The sequence below is a fragment of the Peromyscus eremicus genome, chromosome 7, assembly GCF_949786415.1.
Source record: "Peromyscus eremicus chromosome 7, PerEre_H2_v1, whole genome shotgun sequence".
Lineage (NCBI taxonomy): Eukaryota > Metazoa > Chordata > Mammalia > Rodentia > Cricetidae > Peromyscus > Peromyscus eremicus.
The window spans coordinates 69,652,098-69,679,016 of record NC_081422.1 but is presented as its reverse complement, the minus strand read 5'-3'; the positions used below and the strand labels follow the sequence as shown (position 1 = coordinate 69,679,016).

The following is a 26,919-nucleotide window of genomic DNA, read 5'->3' as shown; positions in this document are numbered from 1 at the left end:
CATAAAGAGAAGTTAAGGCATGCCACCATGCGGCATGCGGCAGTGTTATAGGCCCTGAAGAGAGCCCAGAAGAGGCTACTGGTGAAGGTGCATCCAAGTGGCAGAGGAGAAACCAACATTTTGGAGATGCCAGTACCATGAGACAACCACCAAGGACAGCAGCTGTGGCGTGGAGCTGGCTTGAGTCTAGGAGCAAGCCAGTAAACTGTGATTCTTTGCTGCCTGTTTCAGTTCCTGCCTCCAGGCTCACGTCGTGAGTTTCTGCCTTTCCTTCCCTTAGTAGACTGTGACTGGAGCAAGTAAGCTGAAATACCCTTTCCTCCCAAATTGCTTTTGGTCCTGGTGTTTTATCATAGCAATAGAAACCCAACTAAGACAATATCTAACCTTAAAATACATAAAAATATATATGGCTGAGGGAGTCAGTTTCCCTCCTTACTTTATCAGGGACATTCCATGTGCCCAATACAACATAACAGAAAAATGGAATGCCAGTTCCAAGGCTAGGTCACAAAAGAGCACTGCTCTGCTTCCGTGTCCCTCTCTTAGGTCACCTGCTAGAAGGGAGGTCAGCTACCGAGTTGTGAACAGAAACTATGGGAAGGTTCACACGGCCAGAAACAAAGGAGCTGTCACACAGTCAGCCAACTGTAGCCACACCTACATCCTTAGCAACCTTGTAGTGGAGTAAGAACCAATCCCCAGGTGTCCAACTCTCAGAATCCTGTGATATATGACGTCCTTGTGCTAGGCTGTTTAATTTGGGGGTAATTTATTTCAGTGCTGGAGATGAAACCCAGGGCTTTGTGGTTGTCAGGCACAGGCTGGACCTCAGAGCTAAATCTTCTATCTCAGTTTTGGGGTGATGTGTTATGTAGCAATGAACATATAAGATACAAAGATAAACTGCATAAGGTATACAAGAAATTATACATTCCAAAGAGTTACATTACATTTCTTATTATTAAGCACAATAAGAATTAATAAACTACTGGGTGTGGTGGTGAACACCTTTAATCCCAGCACTCAGGAGGCAGAGGCAGGTGGATCTAAGTTCAAGGAACTAACAGAGAGAGTTCCAGGACAGCCAGGGCTACATACTGAGACCCTGTTAAAAAAAATACACTGTTGCCAGGGGTGCTGGCGCACGCCTTTAATCCCAGCACTTGGGAGGCAGAGGCAGGCAGATCTCTGTGAGTTCGAGGCCAGCCTGGGCAACAGAGTGAGTTCCAGGACAGGCTCCAAAGCTACATAGAGGAACCCTGTCTCGAAAAACCAAAAAATACATGAATAAATAAATAAAATAAAATAAAACCAAACAACAACAAAAAATATACACTGTTATATTTTAAAAAGCCATTAGCGGGATCTCAATCATTTATGGCCCCCTCAAGGTAGGGAAAGAATTTTAAAAATGGTTTCACTCACAAATGAGACCTTGTGATATGCTTAAGGAGAAATGATTTTTCATGCTTCATCAAAGGAATCGGGCACAGTCTGGAGTGTTTCTTCCATTACTGATTCAAAATCAGTGGCATCTCCAGGGTGCCAGAGCACCTGTCTGTCCAGTGCTGGGGATCAACCCCAAGGCACAGAGCATGTCAGACAGGGGCGCTGACACTGACATACACTTTCAACGCTGCAGGGGGATGCTCTGTGGACTCACATCCCTTGGAGAGTAAGCAAAGTCCTAAAGAGGAGACAGGCCGTGGACAGGACGGCTCTTTCTTCCTGAGCTGTGTGACTGGAAACCCACTCGGCCTCACACCGAGTGCAATGTGGCGGCCCCGCACCCTCACACCGAGGAGTGCAATGTGGCGGCCCCGCACCCTCACACCGAGTGCAAGGTGGCGGCCCCGCACCCTCACACCGAGTGCAAGGTGGCGGCCCCGCACCCTCACACCGAGTGCAAGGTGGCGGCCCCGCACCCTCACACCGAGTGCAAGGTGGCGGCCCCGCACCCTCACACCGAGTGCAAGGTGGCGGCCCCGCACCCTCACACCGAGGAGTGCAAGGTGGCGGCCCCGCACCCTCACACCGAGGAGTGCAATGTGGCGGCCCCGCACCCTCACACCGAGTGCAATGTGGCGGCCCCGCACCCTCACACCGAGTGCAAGGTGGCGGCCCCGCACCCTCACACCGAGTGCAAGGTGGCGGCCCCGCACCCTCACACCGAGGAGTGCAATGTGGCGGCCCCGCACCCTCACACCGAGTGCAATGTGGCGGCCCCGCACAGTACCTGTGAGGAGCTCACAATCCTCCGCTTGTCCTTGCACCAGTCCATGCACAGGACTTTGTTTCCATGGCCTTTGAGGGTCCTTCTGGTCTTCATGACAAACTGGCCCAGGGCTTCCACCCGCTCGGCCACCTGGTGCACTGTAACGACAATGCCACAGTCAGTTCTGTCCTCCAGGGCCAGGCTGGGAGCCTCAGCTGTCCCAGGAATGACTTGGGCTCCCTGGCATCTTCTTCCTATTTTTTAGGCCCTGCAAAGCTTTCCTCTAAGGTTAGAGAGCAGAGGAGCCACGGGGCTCTCTTTTGTTCTCAGAGTATTTCTGCATGCACTCTCTTGTTGGCTAGTGGTTGAACCAGGATAGGCCTGGGCTCCTGAGCCTGTCTACAGGCAGGGGGAAGATGGGACCGCTCAGGGAAGGCCTGGTTCCTGCGGTCAGGGCAGTGGGATGTTGAGCTGCTCCTCCACGGGAGGAAGCTGGGGCAGGCTGATGGGAACCGCCCCCTTCCTGTAGCCAGGGCTGACAGCTGTGCTCCTCATGGACATCTGCCTCCCTTCCTGTGCTCTTACCTCCCCTCTGAGTCCAAAGAGCTGTCTTATAGAACCATAGTGTAGTGAGCCACATCGGGAAGTAATGCTGGCTAATCTACAGGCCTTGCTGAGCTGTACTACCCCAACAGCACCCTTCACAACAAAGGTAAGCTTAAGGTCACTCCCTGCATCCCTCGGGGCCCTTCGGTCCCTGTCCGGTGCTCACTCATGATGAGATTCTGCCCAGGTACTCTTGTCAGGAACCCCACAGGGAGACAATTGACTTTCTAGAGGGACATGCTACCATCTGTCCCTCTGCTGTTGACGGTGACTTTGACCAATTGGTGAAGGTGGTCCACCAGATACCATCCCATCTTCTAGCATGAAAAAGTACCTTATGGGGATGGGTTCTGAGACTATCTAAATAGGGTGCTTCTCCTCCAACTTTTGGGGGAGTGCTCCTTGAGAGAGAGTCTCGCTTAACTCAGGCTGGTCTCAAATTTGCCGTGTAGCTGAAGATGGTCTTGACTTTCTGATGGTCCTGTTTCCACTTCCCCAGTTCTGGGGTGACAGACATGTGCCCCCATGCCTGGTTTATGTGGTGCCTTGTACATGGAGGCAAGCACCCTGCCAACTGAGCTTTACCCCCAGACCTCTGCTTCTCCAGCTCCAATGCCCTCATGGTACCACGCACTAACAGCTGTTACCTCACTGCTGGTTGACAGCTGGTGATTTCCCTAAGCCCTTCATTCCTTCTACACCCACTGGCTGCTTTCCCCACGTGGTCCAATGATTCATTATTGACAGTAGTGTGAATTCGATGGATTCCACTGTATTAACCAAGTCATAATCAGTTTCTATTACTTCTTTTCCCCATGCTGGGAATGAGTCTAAAAGCATTCTAGCACTGAGCCACATTCTCAACCTTGGGTGTGCCAGGAAAGTACTCTACTACTGAGTGACTTTCTTGGCTTGTCTGTGCTGTACTCCAATGCGCAAATTGTCCTCGTGACCCAGGAGAGGGCCCATCATGCAGGCACCTATGACTCCCTGCCACATTTCATTATCTTTGGGAGCTCCCAATCCAGGGGTCTTGCACCATGCCAACCATGAAATCAGTCATTTCTCCAAGAAAGCCCAATCCCTGTGAGTGTCCCTTGAGAAGAAGGAGCAAAGGCGTGCAAAGAAGTCCCTATGAAAATACCAATTGTTTCAGCATGGTGGTGCACGCCTGTAATTCCAGCAGTCACGAGGCCCAGACAGGTGGATCTCTGTGAGTTTGAAGCCAGCCAGAGTTATATTGTGAGAACCTGGCCCCCAAACAAACAAACAAACAAAGATACTGAAATAAAAGGAAACCTCAACAGTAAAAGCTCTTGTACATTACAAAATACTGTGACGGTGCTCAACGCTTATGCTGAAGAACCCACCGAAATGCTGAGAGCCTGTTCCACAAACAGCACACCACTAGCCTCCTGCAGACACAGGCCTTTCAAGACATACTGGAAAAGTTAAAAAAACAGACTCAATTTTCTGAATTCTTACAGGCCTTTTACACAAGCCTGCACTGTTAGGGAGCATGTCCTATTTAATTCCTTTTAAAGATTTATTTATCTTTATGTTTATGAGTGTCTGCCTACATCTATGTATATGCACCAAGTATATGCAGTGCCGGCAGAAGCCAGAAGGGAGCATCAGATCCCCTGGAGCTGGAGTTACAGACTGGGGTGAGCTGCTGTGTGGGTGCTGGGAACTGATTTGGGCTCCTGTGGAGGAGCAGTCAGTGTAACCCCTGAGTTATTTCTGTAGTTCTGTTTAGTGTTTTTTTTTTTTTGTTTGTTTGTTTGTTTTTTGTTTTTTTGGTTTTTCCAGACAGGGTTTCTCTGTGTAGCTTTGTGCCTTTCCTAGAACTCGCTTTGGAGACCAGGCTGCCCTCGAACTCACAGAGATCTGCCTGCCTCTGCCGAGTGCTGGGATTAAAGGCATGCACCACCATGGCCTGGCCTGTTTAGTATTTTATATTGAAACCCCTTCCCCTAATCCTGAAGCAGGTTCTCTTGCTTCAGGATTAGGGGAAACCTAGCTTTCCAACATCCCTCTGAAAAAAACAAGACGTCTCACCAACTAAAAGAGGGCCCTCGTTATATAACTCCAATTTTAACACACCCCAACTATCAATTATCCTTTCTCTTCACGTCTTCCCTTCCCACACGGATTCACTCCCAACCCACTCCATCCTGCTTCTATCTGCAAAATCTTGCAAGCATTGAATTAAAGAATTACAAAAAAATTAAATATCAGGAAAATAAAAGAAAATTTGGAAATGAGCTAAATATGTATTTGTGGGGCTGGGCTGGAGGCAGGAATGATTTCTACTTTGCCTCCTGACAGATGTTCCTCCAGGATGATATATATATATATATATATATATATATATATATATATATATATATATATATTTTAAGAAGTGTTGAACACTCTGGTTTCTACAATAGGAATGCTAACTGGTTAGGAAATCTGGCTGGCAGGTGAGCTTCAGGAAGCCAGCGGTGTGCTCTGCTTGAGGCATCTGGGACTAAGAACCCTGTCTTGGCCACACACAGCCATCTGCCTTCCAGCAAGTCACCTCTCCTCTTGATGGCTTGGTCCCTTATCAGTCCCTCTTGAGAGCTACTCAAGCCTGGCGCAGAGGGGACTCTTGCTAAGCCAGAAATTGGGACACAGAGACAACAGGGGCTGTACTGGGCTTTAGGGTGATGTCTGACTCAGAGAATGAGACTATGTAAGGGGCTCTCAGTGGGCGTTCTCAGCTAAGGAAAGCGAAAGCCCAAAGCGGTGACGAGTCAGGGACAGCAAAGGGACTCATCACAGAGAGCAGAGTGATGTAATGTCGGGACCCCCGTGACGGCTGTTATCCGCTGACAGTGGCCACTGTCGTCAGAGTGACGCAGATCTATCTTTTTGTGCCTGTCCCTGGCTGAGCACAGAACAGTGAGGACACAGGGGAGGGAACCCAGCCAGGGGACTCCTCCTCTGCAGAGACCACAGCACGTGCTGTGCCACACTCCTGTGGTCCCTTTAAGACATGGCCTGCAACAGCCTAGAAGCTGATCCACAGGAGCCTGTTCCCTGAGCCACATCCAGGGTGTCCGCAGCCTTCACCACTGCCTGCCTGCTCGGCTGGAGCCCATGCAGCTTAAACTGCTGCATATTCGGGACAAGCGTAGTCAGAACCAGAAGCTGCGGCTGAGACCCCGAAAGAGGGAGACTAGGAAGTGCTCAGCTGGTGTTAAGTACCATGCCAAACACCTCGGGAGAAGAAGACGACTGTCCCTGCGCTAAGTAGGCTTACAGCCTGGAACTAACAGACAGGGCAACACCCAGGCATCAAGCACTCTGTAGTGTGACGGTGACTAACAGGTTGTCATATGAGGTCAGGGAGCCACAGGGTGGTCCGCATCACTTGCTGGCAGGCTGTCAAAGGTAATGCATTAAGAGCATGAATTTAAAGGGGGTATAAAAACTGGGATAAGGAAAGGACAGGTAGGAACCTCCCTCCCTCCCTCCCTCCCTCCCTCCCTCCCTCAGACATGTGCCACCACACCAAGACTTGGTGTATTTGGACAATATCCCTCATTTATTACATTGGGGTTGGGCAGAGGGCTTTATACAACAGCTTGAGAACACAGTTTTAAAGTTCTATTTCTACAGGTGAGGAAGCCAAAACTCAGAGGTGCTGAGGACTTTCTGGACACATACTTGGGCCCTTGAGAACAGGTATACACCTTCAACAGTGGGATCAACTTTATGCAGTGTCTGGGAGTTCTTGGAAAATCAAGGACGATGACACTTAGGCATGGGAGACACCCTAACCATGGATTCCCATATGGGAGCCAGATTAGTGGGTCACAGGGTTAGTCAAGAGACTGCTTGGTCCTAGCTTGACCTCTATCTGGTTATGAGAAGTTAGATCAGAATGCCACAGTATGCACAATACTCCTGCAGTAACCAAGCCCTGTGCTGAGCTCCAGGTCGGCAGGGCTGAACGTGATGGCGAGTCCCAGCAGCATGGAGCTTGAGATCTGGTGAATACTGGACACACGCAGGGAAGAGTGGTTTGCAAAATTCCATTTCAGCTGCAGAAGTCTCCCTCCACTTTCTCTGGGAGGTGAAAACTTACTAGACGTTAGTGTAGACACACAAAAGTGAAACTGGGCTGCGAAATCACGAGGGAGGGCGGTGGGATCCAAGGCTAGCCACGCCAGCAAGGGGGAAGGCCATTGATCTACACCGGCTTTTACTTCTCAGGGGAGGGCGAGGCTAACGGAAGGGCATCATTTTCAATTCCATGGGAGCAATAGGCTCCTTTAAGCCTCTGCTGCCCACTCTGAAATGAAAGTATTCGAGTTATCAAGCGGGGCTTGTGGGAATAATCTCTCACCCTGGGAGACTAATCTCCCATCAGGACAGAACTGCCTCTCATATTCCAGGCAACATAAAATAACTGGCCATGGGGGTGCACACCTGGAATCCTGGCATTTTGGGAGGTGGAGGCATTAGAATCAGAAGTTCAAGGTCATCCTCAGCTACCTAGCATACTTAGAGACCAGAATGGGTTACGTGAGATCCCATCTCTCAGGTTTCTCTCCAGAACAGTTTCTCTTGTACATAACAGGAGCAACTATTGGGTTAAATGTAAAATGTGTCTCAAATACATTTAATACAATCTCATAAGAGCTTATCAAATTATAAGGGTAAAAGCAAGCCACGATGTACATCCAAACATGAACAGCAGTGGCGGCAGGTGGGGCTTGCAAGGACTCGCCACCTTTGCTTTATCCAACTGCCCCACAGTGAGTGTGGATGCTGGGAGGGTCCATTAGAAACACTTCCCTGGTGAGCTCCCTCCAAGCTATGACTGCACAGCGGAGGGAAGAGGACCGGAAATGAAAGGCAGGCTGGCATCCTGCTCCCTCTCCAGGCACCAGAGGGCGGGCGGAGCAGTAGGCAGGGAGTCGTCTGCAGGGCACTGGCTTTCTCTCAGCCTGGGTACTGGGGCTGTATTTCCTCAGAACATGGAAAAGCGATTGACACGCTTGCTTCAGGTCTGCCTAGAGTATGGTTTCGCCTAGATCTCCCCTTAATCCGTGAGATCAGGGCTCCGGCTATAGAGTGAGAGTAAAACCTTTCCCCAAACCACATTTAGAACAGACAGAAAAGTCAGTGGCCCTCACTGGTAAATCCCGGGATTAACCCAAATGGAGTCCGGATTTGTACACTGAAAAATTACATAAATTTGCTTTCGCAGCTTTGTTCCTTAACAAAATTCATAGCTGTCTCAGAGGAGCTGGGACTCTGGATAAAGCTCCCACAGCCCAGGATGCTGTGACCCGCCAGCACTTCCCGCTGTCAGCCTGCCTTCCAGATCATTCCTCACTCTAACGGTGAGACTCTAATGTTGAGCTGTGACCTCCTCCCATTGTCTTGACACCGTCCCCAAACTCAGTCCTTCCTACAGCACATGAGGGAGGGGTCTTAAAGTGAAGAGCACCTCCACATCCCAGAGCCCTCTCAAGAGAACAATACACCCTCACAGACATTCTGCGCTGACTAGACCACGGTGGATATACTGTCCAGTAGTTGGTCTTTATTCATTTTGCTATTTTAACAAAAAGCATCTCTGCACTCAAGAACACAATGAAACACGGAGAGGGGAGACCTGTACCAGAAATCTTCCTTGGCTCTCCTCCAGCAGCTTTGGCAGTGCCAGCCTGAGTGTTACCCCTCTGCCCTCCGGGGCCTCACGTGTGTTCTCATCTAGGATGGGTGGTAGAAGAATAACGCTCTTTGTATCTGGGGCCTGAGGCTGGAGAAGGTGATCCTTCCTGATCTAAGGGCCGTTGACAGGCCAAACCCATGGCTCCCGATGAGGCTCATCGTATCCTTAGAAACTGCGAAGGCGTCGTCACCTTATGAGGCAAAGGGGCTTTGCAGATGGGAAGATGTCAAAGATTTTGAGATGGGACTGTGAACTGGGTGGACCCAGTGTAACCCCAGGGGTCCTTCTCATAGGGGACAACTGAGTGAGTCAGAGAGGGCGATGTCAGAAGCAGTGGTCAGACTAAAGTGGCCTGCGAGCCACGGAACAGCCTCTAGAAACTGAGAACATAAACTGTAAGCCCAAGAGCACGATGTCCTCAGGCTGTGGATGTAGGGAATGGCTCTCCCCAGAGCCTCTGAACCCACGGACCCGTTTAGACTTCTGACTGCCTGAGCTCACAGCTGCCAGACTGTGGGGATCTGTGCGGCATGGGGTAAATTAACACAAGCCGTAGCTGCATGGCCATAAAACGAAGCTAGCGACCCTCATTCTCAGCAGATGGGGTGAGCTGGGGGGCTCTGGGGAGAAGAACTCAGCAGGAGGCTAGGGCAGCAGGAGCTCCTGGCTGTGCACCTGAGGCAGGCTACTCCCTGTTCTACAAGCCGTCTGAGTTACTTCAGGCATGTCACGCTGGCCAAGGATCTGGCTGGGGATGAAGACAGGGTCTGAGTGTTGAAGTTACGGGACTGAGGAGAGTTTGATTCAGGAATCGCCCATTCCCTTCCCGTTTCTCGTCTCCATCTGTTACTCCGACTTAAAAATATTTATTTACGTATCTGTTTGTTTTTGAACAGGGTCTCATGCAGCCCAGGCTGGCCTCAAACTCATCATGCAGTTGAGGATCACCCTGACCTTCTGATCCTTTTGCCTCGACCTCCCAAGTGCTAGGATCGTAGGTCTGCACTGTCGTGCCTGGTTTACGTGGCGCAGAGAATGGAACCCAGGGCCTCGTGCATGGTAGGCAAACCCTCCACCAACTGAGCTCTAGCTCCTGATTGATTTTCCATTCGTCTTTAAATTTCCTTTAAAATTACATTGATTTATTTATTACTCTGTGTGTGTGTGTATGTGTGTGTGTGTGTGTGTGTGTGTGTGTGTGTGATATGTGGACCTCAGAGGACGACTCTCAAGAGTCGGTCTTTCCTTCAACCACACGGTTCCTAGGGATACAATGAGGGTCCTCTGACTCGGCCCAAACCTGTTGAGCCATCTCACGGCCCCACTGGAGGGGTTTAAAACAAGTCTGACTTAAAAAGGACCTCCGAGCCTTCTGTGTTCTGTGGGAGTGTACACACACAAGTGAAGATTTGAAAAGTGACTTAAAGAACTAAGAAACGAATGTCCCAGTGGTTCACTGACTCAGGCTTTTTAAAAGCCCAAGTCCTAGTTCTGAGGAGCTGGCACACATGTGAGGACCTGAGTGTAAATAAAGTTGGCACAGTGGCAGTGCTTGTAATCCCGATGCTGGGGAGGCAGAGACAAGAGGATCCCCAGCCTAGCCTATGTGGCAAGCTCAAGGTAGGGGGGAGAGACCTGTTTAAAGAGCATGGCGGACAGCATTCTGAACAAGGAAAGCTGAGGCTGGCCTCAGGCCTCTATACGCACATGCACATACACACACACACACACACACACACACACACACACACACACACACACACCGCATCCAAGACCTCACCGTGTCCCACCAGGCCCCAATAGCCTCCCCACTGTAACCCACCGCCTACTCTACCCCTGTGTATGTCTCTCCAGACAGGGCCTCGGCTTCCCCTCAGTACAGCAAACATACACTCCCCTGCCCCAGCTTTGGCTCGCTACAGCAAACACCCACCCCCTACACACAGCTTTGCACTGCTGTTTTATTTTAAATCCTCTTCCCTGTGACAGTCATTGTTTTTACAGGTAAGGAATCTGCATTCAGACGTCTTTTCCAGGAGCCACCCTGGGTCACGGTCTCCGGTGGGGAGTTTTTTGAGCTCCCCCACGACTCATTTCCCACTTCCTTCCTCTCTTCCTCCCTTCTCTCCAGAGCACACATCCAGCCTACCGCTTACTTTACCTATTGAATGCCTGATGCCCGGCTGTGCACCAAAGCCCTCTGAGGGAACGTTCTCCGCTTGTTCAGGGCAGCATCACTGAGGTCAAGCAGAGCCTGACACACCAGGGGCTGGCACACTGTGTGAGTGAAGGAAAGGTGTGTGTGTGTGTGTGTGTGTGTGTGTGTGTGTGTGTGTGAGAGAGAGAGAGAGAGAGAGAGACAGAGAGAGAGAGACAGAGACAGAGACAGAGAAAGACACAGAGAGAGACTGTGGACAGAGAGAGGCAGGGGGCAGAGATGGAGGGAAAACTCAAGATAAGGTGGGCGGATCCTAACACTAGACCCTAGACAGGAGGGGCCAGGTGTGCAAGGGGGTTTGGATCTATAAACTCAGGGGCCAGCTTTCTGCCTTCCGTTTTCTGTGGGGGAGGAAGTAAGAGGGTCCAAGACCTTCACGGAATGGCAAATGGCTGACAGTTGCCAGGACAGAGAGCTGTCTAAAGACACAGCAGGGTGACTTAGCCACGGACCACAAAGGCCTCCTGGTGCCTCCTCTTCAGCAGCCTCAGGAGTTCAGCAGCAGGAGGAGGGGGAGGGGGAGAGGGAGGGGGTGGGAGTGGGGGAGTGGAGCCATCCAGGGCTGAGGAGGCGGCAGGAGGACCAGAGTCAGGGTCTCTTGGCAAGACTTTCGGAAGTTGATCCAAGTATCTGCTGATGCCAGGGAAGGGATGGAAGACAGGACAGGGCTGAGAGGTGCAGGGGCCAGCCAGGGCTCCTGAGGATCCAGGAGAGTCTATGCCAGAGTGGGACCCTAAGTAAGGGATGGAGAGGGCGCAAGACAAGATTCCCCGTGTGGGGGCAGGGCTGAGCTTGAGTGAGGGGCTCATGGCACAAGGGCCACCTCTGTAGGACTTCAAAAAGAGCACCCAAGCCTCCGGGCTAAGAAATGTCTCCATTTCCTCCGCTGTCAAAAGGAGCAGTCTGAGGCACTAAACCTAGCTAGGGGCAACACCACCATCTGCAGGGTATAAGGCTCTGAAAAGGGAAGGAGAGACCCCACGTCACACGCCTCTGATACCTACTCCCCACCTCTCAACTTTGGGGTGGCAATGTGCTTAGCCTGGCTCCCCTTTTCCCAGATTCCCTGGCAGGGGCCACAGGGCCTAGTTCTGGCCAATGAGGTCCACACAGAGATCTTGGGAGGAGAGGGATTCTGGGAAATTTTTTGCTTTCTCCCTAAGAAGGAAAAGAGCCCAGGAAGCCACATTCTCCCTTCTTCCTGCTTTGGATACAGAGGCAAAGTGTGGAGCCCTGGCAGTCATCATGGAGCCACTGGGTCGATGCCAATGGTCGAAGGTGTGGAAAGGCCTGGGTCCCTCAGAGCACCAAGCAGCTGCACCAGACCTGATCTTGTTACCAGAAAAACAACTCACAGTTTAGCTAATTACATCTGGACACATTTCTAAACCACACAGGAGTGTGCTGCCCTTCTAACCAGAGAAGGCCCCTGGAAGGCACAACCAGGGTTCTGTACTTCCCGCAAATTTCAAGGAAACTAAATGCTCAAGGCCCCATCCTGAACCCCAGTTCCCTTATTGCAAATGGAACTTAAAGGCTGTGACCAATAGAAAGGTGTGTGTATGTATGTGTGTGTGTGTGTGTGTGTGTGTGTGTGTGTGTGTGTGGTGGGGCGGGCTGGCAAGCTTTGCTCAGTTAAGGGAGGGTAAGCGGGTAAGACCACTGCCCAAGCCGGGTCCCCATCCTGAGCTCTGCGGAGGACCAGCCCTCTCTGAGAAGGGGGATTCTCCTCTAGCCTAGAGTCCCTGGCCCTGTTGTGAACCGGGATGCGGGCACGCTGGCCGGTTTATTTACACAGCGCTGGCCCTTTTCTGTCAACCGCGGCATCCATCAAACGCTTCTAAGGGGCCTGTGGATGCAGAACGCGTCTCTGCGTCCCTCCGCCATCAGGCTCCCTGCCCTGCCCAGGGACAGTGGAGCCATGGGAAAGGGACCTAACGGGGGCGGGGGGGGGGGGGGGCGGGGGCGCAGAGTCCCCAGGAGGAACAGCCCAGCGGTCCCGCCCCGGCACACCTGCTGGCTGTGCCTCTCCACCCGCCCCCTGGGAGGGGCTCGGCATCCTCCCATCCCGGGCGATGGAGCGGGTCCCACGCGGGTCCGCCAGCCCCTCGGAGGGTCGGGCCCACGAGAGCTTCCCTTCCACCCCCCTCCCACGCCCCCACCCCCCGGCTCGTACTCACGCTCCACGTCATGCAGCTTGGCCCGCTCCTCCTCCAGTTTGCCCTTGAGGCTCTCGGCCTCGCTCTTCAGCGACGCCAGCGTCTCGTTCTCGTGCAGCCCATCGGTTGCCATCTTCGTCGGGATGCAGCCGGGAGAGAAACGCAAAGCCGGAGATGGGAGAGCCGACGCTGGGGGCTGGCTGGCCGAGAGGGCGGGCGCAGCAGCAGCCACCGTGACCCCGAACGCCTCCCCGGGTCCGCCCCCTCGGCGGTGACGCGACCGACCGCTGCAGGGACAGACTTCCCTGGCTCCGCCCTCCGCGCCCTCCCTGAGAACCAGGCGGGGCTATGCCCGGGATGGGGGGTGGGGAGGGCTTGGGCGGGGAGGCGCGGGGGGGGGGGGGGGGACTGAGGCTCAGAGAACAAGCTGTGATCCCATCTCTGGTTTCCTCGCTCCAGGGAAGCCTAGTGAAGTCAGAGTGATACAATCCAGCCCTCTGCATCCCCGGGGCCTTGGGGCAGGATGCTTCAGAAACCTGTCCCACAACTCACTAACCAGAAACATTCTTTTAAAAATGAGTTCTGGCTGCCCGGGTCCCGGGATGGGGCAGCAAAAGCAGGGGTCGGTGGCACACCCTGCTGGGGTCAGGGGCGTCCTTTTCTCTGGAATGAGGTCTTGCTTATGTTTCCTTAAACTTAAGAATTTGGTCCCTCTTTACCTACACTTCCCTGGGCTCAGGTTCCTTGGTGATTCTTTTGATGCCCACCGGAGTCGCTCTGAAAGGAATCTTAGACATCCCCCTGCCCCTCAGATTCAAAATAGGCACAAAAGGCAGCGATCATTAGGGTTTCACACTTCCAGAAAGAGGGGAAGGTAGGGTTTGGGCCCAGGCGGTCTGGGTTCACCAACAGGCTCTGTACTTAGGCTCCTTCCTTTCCTCTGTGACCTTTAGGATGGGAAGGAAGATCAAGTTTGAAAATTCTGGACGGAACAGTGCCAAAGCCATTTCCAGTGTGGCCCCCACCTCCAGTTCTGGGCGTTCTCAGTCCAAGAAGGAATTTGTATTAATGAATACATTGTTACCTTTTAGGTAAAATTCTGAGAGCCTCCATGTCCTTATCTGGAAAATCTATTTCCTAGCATCTACATCCCAGGGCTTTTATGAGAATTATATACTATGTAGGACACTCTAGGCGACTTCTCCAGATGTGGCTGCCAGCTCCCTTTCTCCTTTTCCTTCAATACAGGGCTATCCCCTGTCCATCCTTATTCTGTCTCTATGTCTCTGTGCCTGTCTCTGTATCTTTCTCTGTCTGTCTCTTTCTCTGTCTCTCTGTCTGTCTCTGTCTCTGCAGCCCTGGCTGTCCTGGAACTCCCTTTGTAGAGTACACTGGCCCAGACATCATATTGCTCTTCCTGCCTCTGCCTCTCAAGTGCTGGGATTAAACATGTTCACCGCCATGCCCAGCAGTAGTTTATCCTCAGAGTGTAACAGAACACTGGCATGTAGAAATAGTCCAGTTAACGCTAGCTTATTAATGGATGTATAAAACAGGCTACACAAGTCTAAATGTATGCATATAAAGTGTACATATATAAGAGTAAGGGGCTGGGGTGATGGCTCAGTGGTTAAGAACACTTGATGCTCTCCCAGAGGACCCAGGTTCAATTTCCAACACACATATGGTGGCTCACAACCCTCCGTAATGCCAGTTCCAGGGAACCCAGTGCCCTATTCACTGACCCCAGTTATGGCCCGTGGTGCACAGACATACGTGCAGGCAAACCTCCAATACACATTAAATAAACACACCTTTTGAATTAAACATTTAAAGATTTATTTCTTTTTATTTTATGTAGATGAGTGTTTCGTCTACATGTCTGTCTGTGTACCACGGTGTGCAGCATTTACTCCTGTTGGATCAGGAGACAGTGCATTACCACCTGTTACCAAAAGGGGGCTCTGGTGAGCCACAGTTTTGAGCACAGCCTGGTGGATCTTCTGAGACAGTGACCGATTCCCAGGGCTGAGGACATTTTTGGTGGTGATCTGAAGCCTGAGAATAGCCACCTCTGGCAAGGACAGGATTCGATGTACTTTGAAAAAAGAAGTCAGGATTTCTGTCCAGTTCCTACCCAGCCCAGCAGGCTTGGGCTCAGGAACACTGGAGTTTAGTTTTGCTTAGGCTGGGCAAGATCAGCCAGGCTGTCTAAACAGCTTAGACAGGGAGTTTAGACAGGTCCCCCGGACTGTTTATATACCAGAATTTCTTCTAGCTTGGTGGCTTGCTGGACAGACCGGGAGGAGACAGAAGCAAGACTCATCAGCCCCAGGAATAACAGCTTGTTAGGAGTGTGTTGGATGCCTTGCCATAACCTCACATGACCCTCACAGAGTTCTAGGGTACAAAGCATTACTATTTCACAGGTGGGAAAACAGGCCTCTGGAGATGGGTGACGACTGGTGCCCCCACTGCCTAGGATAACAAGCAGGCCGGGACCCAGGGTCACACCAGGCTTCCAGGAGCCTGGGGACACGTCCTCTGAACCCACTCTAGGCAACTCGTCTGCCATGGGCTTGCATTCGACATGGTTTTAAGGCAGGAAACCTTAAAGAACAAAACAGAAAGAAAAGCACACTCACAATCTCTGCGCACGTGGAGCAGTAGTTGAGCTGCTGAGATTTCTTGAACACGGGCCTGAGGGCTCTTTGTTTGAAGCATTTGTCGCAGGAGCCAAACACGTTCACCAGGAAGGTCTGATCGCACATCTCGCCTGAGATGGGGCTGAAGGGCAGAAAAAAAGAGCCGGGTGTGGGAAAGAAAGACAGCGACTGCTTCTGGGGACCTAAGTCTCTCCCTCACGCTGCCCCGGTCGGTCCACACCTCCATGTCTGGGCAGAGCTCACAGTGAGTGCTGACCTCTGGTTTACGGCAACACCTGACTTATTTGATCAACAGGAGTCAGACAGCCAGCTTTCAGAAGTACACAGGGTTAACTGGTTGTTTGGGCAGCTGGCCTGCACCCTTACAACTGATCTGTGGAGCACAGTGGAACACATTGTGATGCCTAATACAGGTAATGTCTTAACATTATCTTTTTTATTTTTTCATTTTTATATGTTTTCATTGGTGTGTGTGTGTGTGTGTGTGTGTGTGTATGTGTGTGTGTGTGTGTGTGTGTGCCGCACACACACTCTCATGTGCCACGGCACAGAAGGTGAAGGTCGAGGACAACTTGAAGGAATCAGGGACTAGATTTCAGGTCATCAGACTTCATGGCCGGCACCTTTGCCCACTGAACAATCTTATCAGCCTTTTCTTATTTTTGATACAAGGTTTCACGTAACCCAGGATGGCCTTGAACTTGCTAAGTATCAGAGGGTACCCTTGACCTTCTTGACCCTCTTTCCTCGCACTCCGGAGTGCCGGGGGTTACAGGCATGTGCCAACACACCTGGTTTAGGCAGGTGCTAAGAACGGAACCCAGGGCTTTGGGTGTGCTAGGCAAGCACTCTACCTACCGGGCTATCTCCAGCCTGGAGAGCCATTGTAAAACTTACACAAATGTTCCTCCCCTTGGTGTGACATTTTGGATTAAAGACAAATCAGAAAATGAGCCTGAGCCCAGCCCAGAGGGAAGAGGCCATTTGTGTGGTATTGGCTCTCTGCAAAGTGGGCATTTGTATCTACTAACATGGCAGCCAAATACTCAGGGCCCCAGCCTGTGGCTGTGTGAGCAGACTGGCTTACACCTAAGAGGTCGGTGGCTTTGGGAAACAGTTCCACCAGGGGGCTATAGACCTGGGCTCCTGACTGCCCAGGTTCGGGTCCCTTGCTGAGGCCAGTAGGCATGACTCCCCTGAAGCTTTGTTCACTGATATATCTAATAAATATCTTTAGACCAACCCCTGTAGGGTTGGCATGGGACTCATAAGACACAGTACATGAAGGGCACTCAGCTCCAGGCTGGAAGCTGTGAACCATTCAAAACCCTGCTGGCCGGTGGGTGGGAACAACGGCGGGGTAGCAGCAGCCTTAGGAAGGAAGAGGAAAGAGCCAGAGGAGGCTAGGGCCAGATATGAAGGCTGGCTAAGACACTGGACAGTGTAGGGAAGACGGGAACGGGGCTTGGAGGGGAGCCGGCTTGGAGACCGCTGCAGTTTCTTTTGGGAGGGGCTGTGGTGCATTGCTGGAGATGGAGGACTAGGAGGTTAACAGGGAAGGGAGCACACAGCTCAGTCCTGCTGATTTAATAGCTGTCCCAAAGTCAGCCCCACCTTAAGACTCAAGGAAATTACCCGTGAGCATATTACAGGGGCACTGGACTGAACATGCCAACAGAGGAGAATTTGAGAGAGGTGTGTTTTGGGTGGAGGTGACACTGGGGATACTTGGGAGGGAGCGTGCTATACAGATGTCACCACAGAGCCAGAGAAGGAACTAGAAGCTGTGGGGTTGGGCAAAGGTGTGGCCACCACAGTACCTGAAGATGAGGTGACAAGGGAGTGGAAGGCGGACCCTTAGGGACAGAGATCACAGGAACCAGACACTGACTGTCACAGAGGGCTTCACTGACACCTCCAACAGCCTCTTCCCGGGAAGGCAGCCGTGCTGTGGAAGCCGAGGGAACAGAGGGATGGAAGGAAAAGGGACCTTGAAAAAGTGCTAACAGCCCAAGTTTGAGTAGAGACAATGTTACTTTTCTTAGTCTAAGTTCCAAGCCATAGGAGGTGTTTATAATGTTCATTATAAATAACTGGAGACAGAAGGACATGGAAATAACCAGGCCTCTGCCCTGTAACAGCAGGACCTGGGCCTGTTCCCCCTCACGTTCTCTTGCTGTGTCTTCATAAGCATAGCCGGTTTTAACAACTGGGGTGTGGAAGGGCTGAGCAGGCAGGTGGGGGTGCCAAGCCCGAGTTTGATTCCCAGAACCCACTCGGTGGAGCTAACTCCCAAAAGTTGTCCTGTCCTCCACACGTGTAGCATGCTCATGTCCACACACATACATACACACAGAAGAAAATGTAAATGTCAGAAAAGAAGGGGAAGTGAGGCTGGGGGTGTACCCATTGATGGAGCGCTTGCCTAGCGTGCGTGCGTGCGTGCGTGCGTGCGTGCGTGCGTGCGTGCGTGCGTGCGTGAGTGCGTGAGACCCAGGGTGTCATTTCCCATACCCCCCCCCCCCCGACCTATTCCAGTATGGCTTTTGTCCCTAGAGATGCTCTCAGCTGTCTGTCCTTGAGAGTCACTTCCTCTTAGAACATAAGCTCTTCCTCTGGGTTGTCTCTCTGTGGCAGTTCTCTCCCCGACCTACTTCTGGGAGAGCAAATCCCAGATGATGAGCTTGAGTAACTTTGCTCCCTAATGCTATTACCTGACGTCTCAGCTTGACCTTGAGACTGGCAGGAGCCCCTGCAGGGCTGGGAAGTAAGAAACATTCACCAAGCCCCAAGCTCTTTGCGTGTGTGTGTGTGTGTGTGTGTGTGTGTGTGTGTGTGTGTGTGTGTTCATGGGTGCATGTGTCATGGGTGGGGGGGGTGTGCTCATGGGTACACATGTGTATGCCTATATGTGGACATCCTTAGGCATCCTTCCTCAGATACCATCATCCACCTGTTTTTGAAATAGGATCTCTCTCTGGCCTTTGACTAGGCTGGCTGGGCAGTGAGCGTCAGAGCTATGCCTCTCTCTGCCTCCTCGGCTCTGAGGTAACATGTGTGTACCACCACACTGGCCCTGCTTGGATTCTGGGGATGGAAGTGAAGCCGTCATGCTTACACAGGAAGAGCTTCACTGATGGGGCTATCATCCCAGCCTCCTTTTGTTTTTTTTTGTGACTCACTCTTCGTGACAAGCCTCACGGTTTGACCGTGGTAGCTCTGTGAGACGTGCTATCATTCAGACTCAGCCTCTCTCTCTGACTTTGAGACCACTGCTCACTCCCTCTGTTCTCTTGGCTTCCACAGCACGGCTGCCTTCCTGGGAAGAGGCTGTTGGAGGTGTCAGTGAAGCCCTCTGTGGCAGTCAGTGTCTGGTCCCTGTGATCTCTGTCCCTAAGGGTTCACCTTCCACTCCCTTGTCACCTCGTCTTCAGGTACTGTGGTGGTTAACCCCACAGCTTCTAGTTCCTTCTCTGGCTCTGTGGTGACATCTGTATAGCACACTCCCTCCCAAGTATCCCCAGTGTCAGCCCGGTCCCCGTCTTCCTTACACTCTGTCCCCAGCACTGCCAAAAAATGCAGAACAAAAACAAAATGTCCCCTGCGTTGAAAACATATAAGAGTGTTTGAAGCAGCATTATTCTGAGGTAAACAATGCAAACAACTCAAACGTCCAGCAAGGGAAGAAGAGGCAAACGAACCATGGTTTGTCCGGGAAGCAGTTACGTGGCAGTAACACAAGGTGAGGCTCTGACTCCCCCTGCAGTGACGAACACCGGAAACATCTTGGTGTGAAAGGAGTTGGATACAAAGTCCACGTGGCACCATTACATGAGTGTCCAGGACACACAAGACCATCCAAAGTCCAGCCTTGGGTGGTGGGCTTGGTGAATGGAGAACTCTTAGTGATTGCTCAGAGACTATGGGATTAGGGGTAATGGGGTGCTGGGAGTCAAATTACAGCCAAGACAGCATGCACCTCCTTGTACACAGGTTAAAAAACCACCCAAACATTTTACATTGATGAATTTTATGTTTGGGGCAGGACAGCTCAATAAAAATTATTTTTAAAATGTGCGGGATATTTGCATAGGTACTCCTCAAATGAGGCTAGTCAGGCAAAATCTGGTGCAAAAGATGATACATAGAATCATTTGTCAAAGACACAAATTGAAACCATAATGTGACACTATTAGCGATACATTCCTAAAATTGACTATATTTAGTGTGTGTGTAGAGGTAGAAAGACAACTTTTGGTAGTCAGTTGTCTCCTTTTACCAAGTGGGTCTTCAGTATCAAACTCTGGTTCTCGGGTTTGGTGGCAAGTGTCTTTACCTGCTGAGCCATCTGGCTGACTAGGTTAGAATACCTAAAATTAAAAAAAACCGATACACAGGGCTGGAAAGATGACTCAGTAGTTAAGAGCGTGTGTTGCTTTTCCAGAGGACCCAAGTCCTATTCCGGACACTCATACTGGAAAGTGGACCAATGCTGCAGCTCCTGCTCCAGGGGACCCAACAACCTCTTCTGGTCTCGGCAGGTAACTAGTATTGTACTCACCTACCCCTGGGCAGATGCCGAATTAAAAATAAATCTAGAACAAAACCCCCCTGCTGTACAAAGTGTGGGCGAGGATGTAGGAATGTCTTTCACTGCCAGTGTGGATCACAAAATGGTACAATTACTTTGGAGAACTGTCTGGTAGGACTTCTTAATGGTAAACAAACATTGTGTGTGTGTGTGTGTGTGTGTGTGTGTGTGTGTGTGTGTGTGTGTGTGTGGTGCATGACCCAGCAATCCTCCTCCTGAGTATGTGTTCAACAGAAATGCACACTTATTTCTTTAAAAAAGGTAAGACTGTTGTAACAGCTTTGCTCACAAATAGCTCCAAACTGGAAAAATCCACATGTTCACCAGAAGTGGACTGGATTCAAGCAACAGAATGTAACGAACTGGGGTTGAGGCAGGAGGTGGATCCCGTGGACCTGTTGTGGTGGCTCATCTGTTCCATCAGCTGCACTCGGGGGCTTTGGTTGTTATACTGCAGCTGTACCAATTTTGAAGACCAATTAGATTATTTTAAAGACCAATTAAATTATTTTAAATTAGATTATTTTAAGTTAGATGCTTAATTTGTTTACTGATGCCAACACTAACCTGTTTTTTTTAATCTCTTTATGACTTTGAAATAAAGTCATGAAGGCTGTAGAAAAATTAAAGTAAACACACACAGAGTAACCAAAACACTAACACTCCCCACTGGGCACCCTCCACAGAGAGATCCCCATGACCTTCCTTGGTCTGTAGGAATCCAGACATAGCTGCATAATTGGGAGCCCAAGGTCCCTGAGGTTAAAGAGTACATACCTTACAGAGCAAGAGATTCCTGGGACAGTCGGGCGGAAAGGAGGGAGGTTACTGTGGTGGTGTGAAGGTTTGAGCCACTGATCACCTAATCTCTTTATCTGGACATTGCAGCTCAGAGACTCCCCATCTGCACACCTACGGTCACTATGGGCCACGCACTGGCACACACTAGCCTCTAGAACCCTCTGCCTCTCCACATGGTTTGGACTTCTCTTAACCCCGATAGATTCCTTCCTGGGCCTGTTTCTCTGCTCCCCTGCAGAAGACAGAATTCAATTCATTTGACCTTGTGAATCTACCTCTTCTCCGTGGAGCAAGCCTGCCATCCCCTACCTTTTGTGTTGAGATCATGTCTCAGCACTGGTCTTCCTTCCCACCTTTACAGTGATCAACGCCATGGGGTAAGTGCCTTCCTCTTTCTCCTGTGTCAAAACTTATCAGCATCCTTAAGTCTCTTGTCCTCAAGCAAGGTCCCCACATTGACTCCTCCTACACTCTAACCCTTGCCATCTCCAGGGGACCTTGCCAATTCACTTGTCTCCCAGCACCCTAGCATACAGATAAAATGTAGAATAAGATGGGGTCCCGCCCTCTAGGAACTCACAGGCCAGCAGAAGGCATGGCCAAGGTCATTGGTGTACAACCCAGGTAAATACTAGAAAGTGCGTGTGAGTCCTGAGGCTGAATGTAAGCATAATGACTCCTCCTAGGGCACAGGGGGACAGGAGTGGGCACTGAGGTCATGAGTGAGGAGCAGAAACCCAGCTAACTCCATCCTGCAGCCTCTCACTCGATAGCCAGCCTGCCCCCAGTGTCTACTTACTTCAAGTGACACACTGTGCATTGGAGGAGTCTCCCATCTTTCTCAATAACCCTCAAGGAAGGGCACAGAACCTTGAGGTGAGAAGATATGTAATCGGCAATGGTGGAAATAAATGCATGCAATTTGCTCAATAATTTATTTTATTAAAGTATTGTAAGGTCCTATTGTCGTTGTTTGGGGACTATTTGGAAAGGCATCACACACCTGTAGGGTGGCCCACATTGTGCCACTGCTTCTTAGTCCCCCAATCTCCCCAGAGATGACCCTACTGTGGGGTCACAGCTACTGCCTGAAACCATCAGACTGGAGGGTGGTCAGGTGGCATGAGGCGACGGAAGTGTTGGGTCTCAGCTATGGGGCAGGGTGCTCATCAAATACAAGGCCTGTATTCTGAAGGGAAGGGGAATAGTTTGGAGAAAGGAGCCGCCAGTTCTCACAAGATGAGGGAAGATTAGATTTCTCCAAAGGGAGAACTTGCCCAAATCCTCAGTTTCTTTCATGAAAATATTTTAAAAGCACATTAAAATACTGATTAGATAGAGAAAAAAACCCTCACAAGTTGTATGTGTGTGCATGTGTGCGAATGTGTGTGCCTGGGTGTGTGGTACTTGGGTCAACTGCTCCATCACTGAGCTCCAACCCTACAACTAAATCTAGTTTTAAAAGAAGTAGTTGCATTTAAAAAAAAATTAAATGAGATTATAAAAATTATGTTGGCTGGGCAGTGACCACACTGGTGTCACAGCACTTGGGAGGCAGAGGCAGGTGGATCTCAGTGAGTTCGAGGCCAGCCTGGTCTACAAAGCGAGTTCTAGGACAGCCCTGTTGCACAGAGAAACCCTGTCTCGAACCCCTCCTACCCCGCAAATTATGTTGGGGCTGGTACAGTTTTTTTAAAATTTCAGAAAAGATGATTAATGGCATAAAAGTAAGCTTTTATAGTAAATTTGTTTTAAATAGATATTTACATAAAACGCTTTTTCTTCTGAGATGAGTTCTTACTCTGTAGCCCAGGCTGACACTGAACTCAAGGTAATCCTCCTGTCTCACCTTTCTGAGTGCTGGGATGACAGGTGTGTGCTCCCATGCCCATCTCTCAGATGAATACTCACTTAGAAATGAGATAGTCTAAAGTGAACAGTTTTCTAATCCAAGGGTGTCTTTGGTAAGAAGAGCTAACGAGCCCTTCCTGCCAGCAGAGACAGGGCAAGAAGACTTTGTTCCAGGGGCCAAGTGGGATTCTTTCCTGGAAGGTGTAGGCAGGGAACTCACCTGTGGCTTCGTAACTAACTCTTGACTTCACAGGAAACTTAAAAACCTGGGGAGCCACAGTCCCCCAGATTTCACCCTAGTCTGTGTGGGTGGGGGAGGTTCCCCCCCCCCCAAAAAAAGGCACTGGGACAAAATGGAGCCTTTGGGAGCTGCAGCAACAGCCACTGAGATCAGGAGCAAGAGCCTTTTCCAGCCCAGCCGGGGTCGCATGGCATCTCTGGAGACAGGTGAGCGTGGGCTTTCCTCCTTAACCGGCAGTCCATCACAAGCCCAGCTCTGGTGAATAACCACATCCCTCCCTCCGTTGGACCTTCACCAGGGGGACCTATATCCATCTTTTCTCCTGCTACAGTCTCCGGAGGAAGCCGAGCTTGAAGCTGCTGGGGATCTGGGTCATCTCCAGGGCGTGCGGCGAGGCGGTGAAAGGAAATGTCACTTGAAAAAGGTATTTGGTGTCCAGCATCAACTGGGATGAGTCACCCCGGTTATTCAGAAGAGCCTGAGGTCAGAACCAAGGGGAAGGAGTCAGGGAACAGGGGCTTTCTGGTTCGCCACTACTCGGAGGTCCAGAGCCAGGGAAACGCAACAGCTCTGTCTCCTTGAAAGAACTCTAGCAATCAGAGGAGAGGGCGCCCTGGGTGGTTGAACATACAGCTCCAGGGAGACAAGCCTATTCAGGCTTCTGGTGCAGTTAGTGCCCAGGAAGTTACTCAATGTTTCACTCCACAAGTTCATCCCCCATAGGACAGGCTGACTAAATGTTTTTACCCTTCAAAAAAATTACATTTATTCGTGTGTATGTGTTGGGAGGTGGTGGTGGTTGAACATAGAGAACAACTTATAGAAGTCTCTTCTCTCCTGCCATAAAGGTCCTGGGGATCCACCTCAGGTCTTTAGTCTTGGCAGCAAGCACTTTTACCTGCTGATCCATCTTGCTGGTACATTTTATTCTTCTGTATTTATGTACATATCAAGGTTTAATTCTAAGCTCAGACATGACTGGATCTCAAGTTTTATGTTTGTTTATTTTTTAAACCTATTTATGACTTTATTATTTGTAAACTTTGGTGTCAGGATTGATTTCTACTCTTTAAAATTTTTAAAAATTTCTGGGTGGGTGGCACATGCCTCTAATCTCAGTACTCAGGAGGCAGAAGCAGGCAGATCTCTGAGTTTGAAGCCAGCCTGGTATACAGAGTGAGTTCTAGGACAGCCAGGGCTACACAGAGAAACCCTGTCTGAAAAAAAAAAACAAATAAATAAATATATTTTTAAAAATTAAAAATTTGTATGTGTCTATGTGTCTATGTGTGTACGCCCCATGAGTGCAGTGCCCACAGAGACCAAAAGGGAGCATCAGATTCCCTGGAACTGGAGTTACAGGCAATTGTGAGACTCATAACTTGGGTGCTGGGAACTGAACTTATGTCCTTTGTAAGAGCAGCAAGTGCTCTTAACTGCTGAGCCATCTCTCTAGCCTTACGTTTTACTCTTAATAATTATGAGGACTCCAAAGAGCTTTTGTATATGTGGGTATAACTAGTGGTATTTACCATATTAGTAATTAAAACAATATTTAAATATTAATAAATTCATTAAACTGAACGTAACATTTTTGTTGAAACACAGCTAAATTTTCAGAACGAAAAACAAAACCCAAAAGACAACACAGTGGGACCAGGCAGTTTTCTGTTCTGTGAAGCTCTTGATGGCCGAGCAGGCATGAGACTTGTGTGTGACGCCTGCTTCTGTATTCAGTGTGCTGAGATAAGTTGGTCTGGATTAAGTATGAGGAACCTTTACCTCATCCAGGCACAGCTCTGGCAAAAAGCAAGGGTTTTGCGGACACCTGAAAGGGTCTACAGGATCCCCAAGATCCCCTAGTTCTGTGGGACAGAAACCTTGGGGACGGTCACAGAAATATGAGTCCATAGGTCTGTTTCCACTGGTTTCTGTGCTACTTCTCAAAACAGCCCTTTGGGTGAGAGGGCTCTATGGGGAAAAGGCGCTTGCTGCCAAGCCTGACAACCTGAGTTCAATCCCAGGAACCCACAAGATGGATGGAGATAACTGACTGGTGTAGGCTGTCCTCTGACCTCTATTCACACATTGTGGAATGCATGTACACACACTGTGGCATATATGTACACACACACACACACACACACACACACAATTTTTTTTTTTTAAAGAGGGCTGAAGGTCATGGCACTGGGGTCTCGCTTTATGTGTTTCCATTCTCCCTTCTCACCAGGATTGGAACGAGTCAAAAGACACCAGCTGTCTGTGAGCTGGTGTTTCACACGCTTGCCCACTGTGCCTTAATCTTGGGCTGCATCATTTTAATCGGGTACCAATGTCTGATAGAGTGTACTGGGGTCAGATTAACATGCGCACCCATAAGGGTCTCACCTGTACTTTGCGAACAAAGGACGGAGCGACTCTTTTCTCGAAGTCATCTATAGGTGTGTATGAATTAAGGATCTTTATGATCTGTGAACATTACAGAACATGGGGTCAGACCAAGAAAAAGAGCAAACAGTTCTGGACATTAAGAACCTTCCAGAAGCACAGGTGGTTCTTCTATACTATCATTTGTCTCTGGAGCCCTGTGCTGTCTGTTCCCAAGAGAATAGAGTACGGAGTGCACACGGACCAACCGCACAGTCAGATGGCAGTGAGGGACTCTTCCCTTCCAGCCTCCCAGCTCCCACTAGTTTAGTGCACAGGAAAATAGCATACACACAGTTATGCCCTGAAGCCTGAAGACAGTATCCACCAAATAGTTACCAGGTGAAACTTAGGGTCAGGTGCACCACACAGCCGGCTAAGCCGGCAAATGCCTCGGGATCTGTCCTTCAAGGTCCAGAGAGAAGCTAGACTATCCTGCTCACCTGCACAGCAGACAGGGAGGTGCAGCATTCAGCGATCTCCCTGGCGTCACTCTCCGTGGTCTTCTTGACCTGGAGCAACCAGGCTGCCTGAGAGAGAGGCTCCAGAGTCTCCTTGGCTGAGCTGTTCTGCAAATTCTTATCTTTAAGCCATTCTTCTAAGTAGCTGATGTTGCACCTGGAGAAAGCCAGAGGTCACCTCAGGGAAGAGCGTCGTTAAATCCCTCAGCACGTCCTAGAGGCTGGCAGAGCTCACTGCGTGCCCAGGAGCCAAGGCCAGCAGTCTCACTTATAACAGGAGGGGAGGGACTGGGAGATGGCTGTCCAGATCACCACCGTCATCTGTACCACAGCTGTGACATGATGGGACCGTGTCAAGAGCCCTGTGTGGTGGAAGATGCTGCACACACCACCGGACACAGTAATATGGACTCTAAATAGGATGTGAAAGAGAAAAGTATGTAGACTTTGGTCCCCAGAGCAACCACTAAAAAACAACACAATTAATAAATTAGAAAGATAACAAAATGTTCTAGTGACACCAGAAAGGCAGGAAAAGGAAACCAGAGGAACAAAATAAAATAATACGGCAGAGGCTGGAAAGATGGCCCAGGGCTTCTGCTCTTGCAGAGGACCCCAGGCATGATGGGAGTTCCCAGCATGTGGGAGGGTTACAACTCTCTAATTCCGACTCCAGGGACATCATTGCCTCCGGCCTCAGTGGGCACTACACTTGCATACACAGACCCCAACACGGACACACACACATACACAGAATTAAAAAGAAAAAAACAGTAAAAATAAATTGTAAGGAAGAAAATAACACAGTAGAAAAAAACTAAACATCTTGTGAATTACATTAAATTAAAATGGTCTAAATTCCTTAATTAAGAAGCACACTGGTCAGACTGGATTGAAAAAGAAAACATGACCTGGGCTGGGGAAACAGCCCAGTAGTTAAGGGTGGTAACTGCTCTAC

General features: G+C 50.2%; 2 protein-coding genes across 2 annotated transcripts in view; both read right to left on the bottom strand.

The window, feature by feature from the left end:
• The window catches only part of Gnb5 (G protein subunit beta 5), a 33,091-nt gene extending 19,903 nt beyond the window's left edge, over window positions 1-13,188 (bottom strand). Inside the window, exons 1-2 of the mRNA XM_059268247.1 lie at window positions 12,942-13,188; window positions 2,240-2,376 (exon numbers count right to left, since the gene is read on the bottom strand). Of these exons, the coding sequence (XP_059124230.1) occupies window positions 2,240-2,376; window positions 12,942-13,053 (249 nt within the window). The 5' untranslated portion in view covers window positions 13,054-13,188. The remainder of the gene's footprint in view (window positions 1-2,239; window positions 2,377-12,941) is intronic.
• Window positions 13,189-22,175: 8,987 nt separating this feature from the next.
• The window catches only part of Myo5c (myosin VC), a 76,378-nt gene continuing 71,634 nt past the window's right edge, over window positions 22,176-26,919 (bottom strand). The window contains exons 39-41 of the mRNA XM_059269056.1: window positions 25,944-26,118; window positions 25,462-25,542; window positions 22,176-23,548 (exon numbers count right to left, since the gene is read on the bottom strand). Of these exons, the coding sequence (XP_059125039.1) occupies window positions 23,396-23,548; window positions 25,462-25,542; window positions 25,944-26,118 (409 nt within the window). The 3' untranslated portion in view covers window positions 22,176-23,395. The remainder of the gene's footprint in view (window positions 23,549-25,461; window positions 25,543-25,943; window positions 26,119-26,919) is intronic.